The 10,768-nt window shown below is 54.4% G+C and overlaps 1 protein-coding gene across 1 annotated transcript; it reads right to left on the bottom strand.

Moving 5' to 3' along the window:
- Nucleotides 1-617: 617 nt before the first annotated feature.
- VPS18 (VPS18 core subunit of CORVET and HOPS complexes) lies at nt 618-9,819 on the bottom strand. Its single transcript, XM_004481524.5, has 5 exons — nt 9,411-9,819; nt 8,194-8,335; nt 4,665-4,756; nt 2,692-4,562; nt 618-1,911 (listed from the first exon to the last, which is right to left on the bottom strand). The coding sequence occupies exons 1-5, from the start codon at nt 9,499-9,501 to the stop codon at nt 1,186-1,188; spliced, it is 2,922 nt and encodes a 973-aa protein (XP_004481581.1). The 5' UTR covers nt 9,502-9,819; the 3' UTR covers nt 618-1,185.
- Nucleotides 9,820-10,768: the final 949 nt, after the last annotated feature.

Below are 10,768 nucleotides of genomic sequence, written 5' to 3'. Positions count from 1 at the left end.
GATACTACTCAAGATATGTCACCTGGAGAAGAGGGGTGGGGAGGAGTCCAGGTGAGGCCTCAGCATGAAGGTTAAATGTCAGGCAGCGGCAGGGCCATGTCAAAGCTGGACAGAACTGGGCAAGGCAGGCTAGCCGAGAGCAGCAAGCAGAACCCAGCCTGCTTAACGCTAATGGGGGGAGGCAGAATGAGGTGGTCAGAGACACAGTTAGGCAGTGGAGATGCCCAGAAAATTCCTGGGCAACTGGGAAGGGAACAGACTGAGGAAGCCCTAGTGGAGAAAGGGACTGGAGCCATCAGTGCCCCCAGTGGCCTAACTGCTGACGATTCGGTGGGGAGCAGCGCCACCTGCTGGCCACAGGGCAGTACGGTCCCTGCTCTGCGACGGGGACGTCAAACTGGAATTCCCAGCTGAGCCCTGCGGTCAGAGTGGGGACTGGGGTTCAGCGAGCAGCATATGGCAAGGCCATCCTGTCTCCTCTCTGGGCGAAGGACTGAAGGCCAAGGCTGGAGGGCAGGCGGGGCCCTGGCAAGCTTCCCTGTGGCCCTCCAGCCCCTCCTGGAGGTCATGCACACCCTGCTCAGCCAGCGTCAACAAAGCCATCAACTCCGGAGCCACCAGTGTAATGCAGACATTTAATGCTCTCTGTACCACCTCCCTGTCCTCCTGAGGCCTGTGCCCCAGGGTGCCCCTCTCCTGCCCCATCCCGGAGCACAGGAGCACACCCATCACCCGCACACCTTTCCAGGGCCTAGGGGCAGACAGTAGAGGGCTTTGGGCTTCCTCTGTGGGAGAAGAGTCAGAGGTCCAGAGGCCAGAGTGAAAAAACCAAACTCTCCCTCTAGGAGGTAAGGGGGATGTGTGTAGGGACTGCAAAGGGCAGGAGCTGGTAGATGCAGGGGGACGGTACTGGGGTCAGACCCCGACTTCTGCAGGCTAAGGCCGCCTGCTGGCGGGCAGGCCGAGCTGGTGTACAGAAGCTCTGAGGCAGGACTGAAGACCAGCAGAAGCTGGCAGAATGCGCTCAGCTGACGCCACGCGGGCAGCAGCTGTGACTCCACTCACTGACACGGTCATGGCCAGCAGTCTCGAGATGATGGAATATGGGCTAGGCTGCGGCCCTCCCAAGAGGGGCCAACAGCTGCCCCCGCCTGCCCGCCCCCCCCCCGGCAGGGGCAGCACCACCTACAGCCAGCTGAGGTGCTCCTCCTCGTAGCGCTGGGGGTCAATGAAGGGCCGGTCGATGGAGCGGATCATCAGCTCCCCGCAGTATACGCACTCAGCCGCCACCAGCTCGTCTAAGTCAGCCTTGAGCTGCTCCCGGCTGGGTCCCCCAGCCGCAGCCGCGCCCTCGGCCTCCTTGGCCCGGGCACAGCCCTTGGCTGGGGGCAGAGCAGTCCCCAGCTTTCGCTGCAGCTCCTCCAGCCGGGCCTGCTTGTAGGCGGGCAGGCCAGGCCGCACGGCCTGCAGCAGGCAGTCGGCGTGGAACATGTGACCACAGAGGAAGAGGTAGAAAGGGCGGTTGAGCAGGGGGAAGTCGCAGGCGGCACATTTGTCCTGGGGCTCCACGGTGCCGTAGCGGCCCCGCAGCTCCTGCAGGTCCCGCCGGATGCGCTGGGCGCTGGCTGTGGCCTCTTCCATCTCGCGCTGCAGCTCCTGGATGTGGTGGTTGTAGGCCTTAAGCGAGCTACAGATCGCCTCCTTAAAGTGGTCGATGGTGACAAAGTCAGGAAAGAAGGGCAGCACGTCCTCGATCTTGAGCAGGGGGCAGCTGGCCAGGCAGGCCATGGCCGTCCGCACATCTTCCTCCTCCTGCACCACGTGCCGTGCGATCTTCAGCCACAGCTTCTTGCGCAGCTCCTCATCCTCTTCTGGCAAGTCTGCACACTGCTTAGCCAGGTCCACGTCCACCTGCAGGGGAGAGTGGATGTCAGGGCCGGCCCCTTCCTGGCCCCAGAATAAAGACGATGGAGAGACAGATGACCAGGAGAATCTAGGCTTGGGAAGAGGCCCCTGAGGCCGGGCTCCCAGCCTTGCCGGCAGCAAGGATAAGGCCTGCTCATTAACAGGTCGCAGGTCCCTCTGTCAGCCAGATGAAGGCCCCGTGGGATGGAGCGCCTGCCTCCCATGTACGAGGCCCTGGGTTCAATCCCTGGTACCTCCTTTAAAAAAAAAAAGTGCCTAAGAATCACCTAGGTAGTGTATCCAAAACATAGATTTGGGGACCCCACCCTCAGACATTCTTATTTGTTAAGTCCTGAGTTTAGGTCTGGGAATCTGCATTTTAAACAGCACTGATCCTGCTGGTAGACGGTTCATTCTTTGAAAAATGAATCTTAAGAGCCCACTAGGCAATAGCTAACATGCTTGTACCAGGTACTGTTCTAAGTGCTTTTATATACAGTACTTTAATCAACTTTTTCAAGTACTATAATAGTATGCCTGTTTTGAGGCTGAATAACCTAAGGCACAGAAAAGTTCAGCAAATAGTCCAAAGTCACACAGCACAGTAAGTAGCAGAGCCAGAATTCAAACCCTGACTTCAGAGTCTGCTCTTAACCGTTACAATATGGTGCCTCTCTGCAATGGAAGCCAGGGACCCCAACCTCTAGCCACAACCCCTCCCCCACCACAACCCTTCAGCATCTGAAAGGTCCCTCTCCTGGCTGGGGTCAAGACTAAGTAGCTTACCTTCAGGGCCAGGTCCACGGCCTCCTCATACAGCTCCAGGACCTTGTAGACATGGACGCAAGCGCGGTGGTGGCCGTGCTCAGCGCAGAGCCGCAGTGCATACTTGAGGTCGTAATGCACCCGGTGCGGGCTGGCGCCTGCCTGCTCCAGGTAGGCCAGCAGGGAGGCTGGCTGGCCGCGGGCATACAGGGACAGCAGGTAGTTGTGAATGGCCTGCTCGGTCTCACCCAGCACGTTCACACAGAACTCCATGTAGCGGATGGCCTGGCTCACCTGCTGGGCCTCGCCACCCTGGCTGTAGTTCACCAGGGCAGGGATGAGCTGCCGGGCGTCCAGCCGGCTGCCCAGCTCGATCCAGGCATCCACCAGCTGGCGGGGAATGTGTCGGATGAGGATGGGCGAGAACTTGTAGAAGAGCTGGGGGTCGCGGTGGCGGGCGAGCACGGCCAGGGCCTCCTCGTAGGCCTCGTGCTGGCAGTGGTATGCCACCACCCGCTCGTAGTCCTGCATGATCACGGCAAAGTACACCATGTGCTCCGAGTCCCCGTGGCTGGCGAGCAGCTCGTGGATGGAGGCCCGGCTGGCAAAGAGCCACTCTTTGTGGCGGGGGCTGCTGAGGAAGGCACGGAAGCGCTCCCGGGTTTCCCGGTAGAGGGTGAGGGCCTCTGGGTCGCCCTGCAGAGCCCCGAGCCGGCTAAGGTAGAGCTCTGTCAGCCAGGTGGTAAGCAGCGTGGCCTGGGTACGCTCATTGGGCTTTAGACTGGCCAGTTTTCGCTGGAGGAACTCAGCCAGAGCCTCCTCCTGCCGGGCCTCTAAGAACTTGAGGGCAATCTCCTCAAAGTAGCTCTGGGTGAGGGCGTAACAGCGGGCGCTCTCCAGGTATCGACGCTGGCGAAAGCAGAAATCAGCCTCCCGGGCCAGGACTGTGTCCAGGCAGTCAGGCCGCTCCCGACAGTACTCTTTGGCCAGGTCAAAGCGGTTCATGTCCAGGTAGGTGCGCCAGACATCCCGGGCCTCCCGCTGCACATGGTAGCGGAAGACGGCCCGCTCGGTGTAGGCCCAGAGCTGGCCGGTGGAGGAGTCCTTCACCATGTGCTTCAGGGGCCCGAACTTCTCCAGGAAGTGATCCCGCAGCACCACCTGCCCGGTCAGCGTGCACACTGCCTCCACCCGGTCCGCCAGCAGCAGCAGGAAGTGGAACTGGGTCAGGACGATGGCCAGCGGTGGGCTGGCCCCAGGGCCTACCCCCTCCGGGTACTCCCAGACCCGCTCCTCACTCAGCAGGGAGTCAGGGCGCCCACAGTCCAACGCTCCATATAACACGCCATCCCCCATCATCCAGGCAAAGGCCCGGGGCGCAGAGCGCAACTTGGGGGTGTAGAAGGCCAACTCGCTGTAGCCCAGGCTGCTGGGAAACTCACGGAATGGTGGTGGGTGGTCAGTATAAGCCGCAAAGAGCCCTGAGAAGCCCTGGGCCTCAGCCCCTTCTGCTGCTCGGCCTATGAACTGGAAGAGGCGCTGCCGGGTGGTGGCAATAACAAAGCCACGCCCCTCGGGGCCCCGCTCCGCCTCGAGGGAACACACAGGAGCTGGACCCCCTTCTTCATTTAGCACGTACAATGGACGGAAGTAGAGGTCCGGGGCAGGGCCGAAAAGCCCACCCTCACTGGCCGAGAGTTCTGCTTCGAAGATCTGGCCTTGGGCAGTGCCGACCAGGATGGGGCCCGTGCTGCTCTCGGTGCCCTGGGCCTTGTTCCAGCCCACGCTCTCCACCAGCTGCCCCCTCCAGCGTGCTAGTGGCCGCACCTTCTGTCCATTGCGGTTCACGTAGAGGACCTCAGTGCTGCTCAGAGCAATCAGCAGGTGAGAGCCTGGAGTGGGGAAGAGCGAGTGGATGCTGCCTTCTTGCGCCCACCACTCTCAGATCCTATTCACCCACAGGCTTCCCCCCTCAGACCGCCGCTACTTCTTACCAGTATGGTCCAGGAACATCTTGTGAACTTTGGCATCATCCTTGCGCCCCAGATCCACATGGTTGGGTTCATTTGCCTTGCCCAAGTCAATGCTGTGGGGACAAGAGTCACAGCGTCAAGTCTGCAGAGGGTTCATCTTTTTTTGGGTCACAGGCCTCTTTAAGACTGTGATGAAAGCCACAGCCTTTCTTCCCTAAATCTTCACATACATATAAAATCCTGAGGAACCCAGAAACACACACAGAGCCCTACGTAGCAGCCTCAAGCTCCGGGAACTCCCCCACTTCATTCTGAGAAGTCACTAAGCAGAAGTCTTTTCCTTCTGAGCAGTGGATCTCCAGGGCATGGGGAAGAGAGTTTGCCAGGGCAAGAAGAAACAAAACTGAAAAGTAGCAGATGGTTATTGAGCACTTTCTATATACCAAGCACCATGCCAAAAGCTTCACCTAGTATTATCTCAATCTTCACAATAAGTTTGAGGGAGTACTCCTGTTTAAATTATATTTTTCTCATTGTTTTCAGATATATCCTCATTCAAACTAAAGAATCAATGCAAAGATGTATTTAAAAAATAAAGTTTATGATTTTCCTCCCAATCCCCTTTCATTCCCAACTATTTAGGAAAAATGATGCTAATGTTATCCTCCGTACACATAATTTTAAAAAAGGTTGTTGTGTTGCTGTTTTTAAAAAATGTCTTCAGGGAAGTGGACTTGGCCCAGTGGTTAGGGCGTCCGTCTACCACATGGGAGGTCCGTGGTTCAAATCCTGGGCCTCCTTGACCCATGTGGAGCTGGTCCAAGTCCAGTGCTGATGTGCACAAGGAGTGCTGCGCCACGCAGGGGAGCCCCCCCACGTAGGGGAGCCCCACACGCAAGGAGTGCGCCCCATAAGGAGAGCTGCCCAGCGCCAAAGAAAGTGCAGCCTGTCCAGGAATGGCGCCACACACACGGAGACCTGACACAACAAGATGACAGAACAGAAAGAAACACAGATTCCCGTGCCGCTGACAACAACAGAAGCTGACAAAAAGAAGAACATGCGGCAAATGAACATAGAGAGCAGACAACTGGGGCAGGCGGAGGGGAGGGAGAGAAATAAAAAAAAAATAAATCTTTAAATAAATAATAAATAAATAAATAATGTCTTCATACAGTATATCTATACTATGTGTATTCTTTTGAAATTTGCTCTTCCCACCTAATGATATTCTGTGACCATTCCCCTGGGTCAACAGATACAGCTCTCATTGTTTTAATAACTGCATAATACTACATTCTAGGGCCAAACCATAATTAAATCACAATTTTTCTGTATGGGTATTCAGCCTGTCCAATTTTTCATACCACAAATAATGGTACACAATCAAAACACTCATGTCTATTCCCTTGCAAATTGATGCTTTACTTTCTATGGGATATACTATCCAAAGTGGGATTGCTGGATCAAAGTTTTAGATATTTTAAATATTAAAAGACGGGAAACGGACTTGGCCCAGTGGTTAGGGCATCCGTCTACGACATGGGAGGTCCGCGGTTCAAACCCCGGGCCTCCTTGACCAGTGTGGAGCTGGCCCATGCGCAGTGCTGATGTGCGCAAGGAGTGCCGCGCCACGCAGGGGTGTCCCCCGCATAGGGGAGCCCCACACGCAAGGAGTGCACCCGTAAGGAGAGCCACCCAGCACGAGAGAAAAGTGCAGCCTGCCCAGGAATGGCGCCGCCCACACTTCCCGTGCCGCTAACGACAACAGAAGCGGACAAAGAAACAAGACGCAGCAAATAGAGAGAACAGACAACCGGGGGAGGGGAGGAATTAAATAAATAAATAAATAAATAAATAAATAAATAAATAAAATTAAAAGACGTCACTAGGGGAAGTGGATGTGGCTCAGGCAACTGGGCTCCTGCCTACCACAGGGGAAGTTGCTGGTTCAGATTCTGGTGCCTCCTAAAGAAGGCAGAGACTGTGATGGGCAGGCACAGCAAGCTGCCACAAGAGACACAGGAAGAAAAAACATGAGAGACACAAAAAAGCAGGGAGCGGAGGTGGCTCAAGCAATTAGGCACCTCCCTCCCACATCAGAGGTCTTGGATTTGGCTCCCAGTGCCTCCTAAAGAAACAAGAAAGACGAATGGACACAGCAAGTGAAAAACAACAAGGGGAGGGGGGGAATAAATAAATTTTTTAAATCTTAAAAAAAAAAAAAAAGACATCACCAGATTACTTTCCCAAACAACAGTGGCAATTTACACTTTCATCAACAACGTATGAGTCCATTTCCTTGGATCGTCACCAGTACTGAACATTACTGTTTTTAATTTTTGTCAATTCTGTTAAGTTAAAAAAAACAACCACAAGGTATCTTATTGTTATTCTAATGTGCGTTCCCAGAAGTTGAAAATAGCTTCATATGTGCACTGGAAATTTGGAGTTTCTCTTCTGTGAACTGCATGTTCATATTTTTTTGCCTTCCTTTTCTACCGAATTGTCTTTTTCTTATTAATTTGTAAGGCGTTCCCCTCACCCCGAGACGGCGCCCTCATCTGTTTGCTCATTGTTTTTCTCTTTGTCTGCTTGTTGTCTGTTTTTTTTCTTTAGGAGGTAAGAGGAATAGAGCCCAGGACCTCCCATGTGGTAAGCAGGCACTCTGCTTGAGCCACATCTACTCCCTGCTCATGTTTTTGCTCATTGCCTGCTCATTTTTTTCTTGATGTCTGCTCATTCTCTGCTCATTGTTTGTTTGTTTTCTTTAGGAGGCACCAGGAACCAAACCTGGGACTTCCCATGTGGGAGGCAGATATGCAACTGCTTGAGCCCCAATTTATAAGAAGTTTTTAAGGAATAAGGATGTCAATCCTTAGTCACTGTGTAACAAACTTTATTTTCCCATCTACCTTGTCTTGACCTGATTCATAGAGCTCTTTCTTTGTTTTGGCTTTGCCACTGAAGCAGTTTTTACATACTCAAACAGATCAAGATTTTTCCTTATGGTTTCTGGATTTCCTAGCTTATGTAAGGCTTTCCTCCTTCAGCCCAAAGTCACAGAAATTTATTATCCTTTTAATACACTATTTTTTATTTTTTATATTTAAATAATTATTCCACCTAGAATTCATTTTTATGATACAGTCCTAGCTTTTATTCCAGATATTTATTCCACAAGGATGACAATTTTCCTGACACCTTTGTCATATGTTATTTCCATTTGTTGTGGCTGTACTTCAGGACACTAGACCTTTCATTCCACTGGTCTAACCTGTGGGGAGAGTCACCTTTAACAGATGAAGGAAAAAGAATAGGGAGATCAGGTGACTTGCTCAAGATTTCATAGCTGGGAAATGGTAGAGCTGGTATCAGAATCTTAACTACTACACTATATTGGGTCTCTTTGGGAAAGGATAGGATATTTCCTGAAAATTCCAAATTCGCAGCTTCCCTTCCCAGAGTAGAAGAAATGCTCCAGGCAGTTAATAGACCAAAATGTCACCAGTTCACACGCTACCCCCAAGCCTTTTGGGCCCTTTGTTACCGGAGCAGTGTATCCTTGCCCAGGCTCATGCAGAGCTGATTGCAGGAGACTACAAGACTGGTGATGCGCTCAGATGGGGTGAAATCAATGCGCTGCTTAGTGAAAATGGGCACCTCCTTCTCCAGCTGGGCTTTCACGTACCCTGAAGGTGCAGAGCAAAGAAAAGGTTAGCTACAGAAGAGACAGAGGAAAGGCAAGGAGAGACAACAAAAAAACAGCACTCCTCTCTACTTTCCTGACATATTCCTATCCCCAAGAGCTTGGTTAACAGATAATTTGATATCAGTTAGTTGGCTAGTCACCTCTACATCAAGGGTTTTGGGCTTGTCCCACACTTCTGACAGCAGTGAAAGGCTGATCCTTTGAGATGCTATTGCACCACGATGCACCTGTTCCCAGCGGTAGTGGGGCACTGAGGGTTTGGGCATTCACCCTGACCAGTCTTTGGCCCTGCAATCCCAACTCAACTAAAGTAGTCTCGCTCCATTCTCTCCCCTCCCCTATGCCCAGGCTGTACTCTCAGTGAGTCTCCAGAAGAAAGAGACAGCTTGTCAGGCAGAGGGAGCCCTGGGGAAACACTCCAATTAGTGGTGTTTATGTAGCTGCTTTCCTTCATTTTTGTACCCTTGCTCAAAACACCCCAGTACTTCAGACTCCTTTGCCAACTCTGCACTACTCTCTATGAAAACTTCCCCTAAACTCCCGACTGCACCCAGTCTAGCAGAGGCCTAAAACACTTCATCTCCATTTTCCTTTGTTCAGTGACAAACAACAGTGACAAAGTTCCCTCTAGGACCATCCCTCCTTCCCCTACAACATTCCCCTTTCACCAGTTTCTTTGCCCATTCCTTCCTTCCCTCCCGCCTCCAGAGGCTCGATGGTGGTGATGGGACAGGACAATAAAGAATCAGGCATTAGAAGCGTGGAGTCTATCCTCAGTTCTTCCGATAGCTCAACTGTGGCCCTGGAGGCAAAGTCACTTCCTTTTCTGGGCCCTGGTTCCCTCTTAGAAGGACCCTAGTGGCAGGGCCTAGATCACGCGACTGCTCCAGTTGCTTCCAAACTTCGACTATCCACCAGCTCGGGGCAAAGAGAAATCAGGGGACCAGGGCAGGATTGCACGTCCCGGAGGTGAACCCGAGCTCTTGGAGTGGCCCCTCTTTCCCCGCAGGTGCCAGGAGAGCCGAGATGGGAAGCGCCACCCCCCCCTCCCTTACCCGAGTGGGGGATGCCCACGCTGGGGCAGCCGGGCTGCAGGACGGCCGAGCGGGAGAGCGAATCCTCGTACTCATCCAGGATGGATGCCATGGTGCCCGGCTTCTGGGCTCCTGGTCCGGGGCCCGGGGATCACGACAGGGCTTCCCCCAGGGATCCCCGACGCCCCGGAGAGGAAATTGCGACTCCCCAGCCTCGTCAGAGATCTGACAGAGCCTGGGGATCGGCCGCCGACGCGGTCCGAAGGATCTACTCGCTCTCGCCTGATAGAGCAAAAAGACCGGGAAGCCCTCCCCTTGAATCTGGCGCAGTCCTGCACCCCACAGGCTCCCTTCAGCAGATCTCAGGTGACCCCAACCTCTCCGCCGCAGCGCAGCTTACTCCCGCCCCCGCGACGCGCGCCTAAAACGCAACTTCCGGGTTCTCAGAGCCACTCGTACGCGTGCGCAGGGACGTCGCGCGGCCGGCCGCGAGCACACGGCGGGGAGGGCTGGGGAGCGGCGCCGGGCCCGAGGCCGCCCTGGAGGACGGGAGCTGGGGCCGGAGCCGCGGTCCTCAGGTCCTGGCCGAGGTGGGGAGGAGCCCTCCACCCACCCGTGCTGGGCGGAGCGGGGATGGTGGGCGGGCCCTACTGAACGGAAGTCCCTCCTTCCGGGACTCTACGGCTGTTCCGGGCCTTGACACTAGGAGGCGGTCTCGACTGTCTCAGGCTCCTGCCGGGACCCGCCAGCGCCGCTGCCCCAGCCCAGGAACCTACCTGTCCGCTCACCCTCCCCGCCTAGGCTGCCCTCCCTGAATGGACTGCTCAGCCAACCTGTCTAGCACCCATCCCACCTTTAAACAGCCCGCTGCCTCAGGAATATCTCCCGCTCCTCAATCTAATCGCTGTTTTGGTTATACACAAGGCACAGGCAGAGCAGACCTGCCCTCCCTTTTCCTGCACCAGCTTCCAGAAGAGACAGAACTGGTGGCCCGGCCAGTGGGAGGCCATGTGTCAGATACTGCCGTGACATGCTCCGTCGCGACTCATCGCTGTGGGGAGACCGAGCCAGGCAGGAAAGACAGAACACAGCTAAAGTCACTCAACAAAATATTGTTGAGCACCCTTTCTTTGCCTGGCCCTGAGCTGGGCGCTGGGGCCGCAGAGATAAGTACAGCGCTGTTCTTGCCCCGGATAAGATCATAATCCAACGAGGCATCGGGTCAGTAAATAATAGTGTAGAATTAGGAAAGCAATTGATGGATTCATTCAGAAGCTTACTCGTTCTACCAATGAGTGCTCACTCTGTGCCAGGTACTGCTTCAGGCTCCGGGGACAGAGAAAAAAACAGACAAAAGTCCTTGCCCTCATGGAGCAGAC

Source organism: Dasypus novemcinctus, chromosome 3, assembly GCF_030445035.2.
Source record: "Dasypus novemcinctus isolate mDasNov1 chromosome 3, mDasNov1.1.hap2, whole genome shotgun sequence".
Taxonomy (NCBI): Eukaryota; Metazoa; Chordata; class Mammalia; order Cingulata; family Dasypodidae; genus Dasypus; species Dasypus novemcinctus.
The sequence above is the reverse complement of the archived record's forward strand: the minus strand, read 5'-3'. Positions and strand labels throughout refer to the sequence as shown.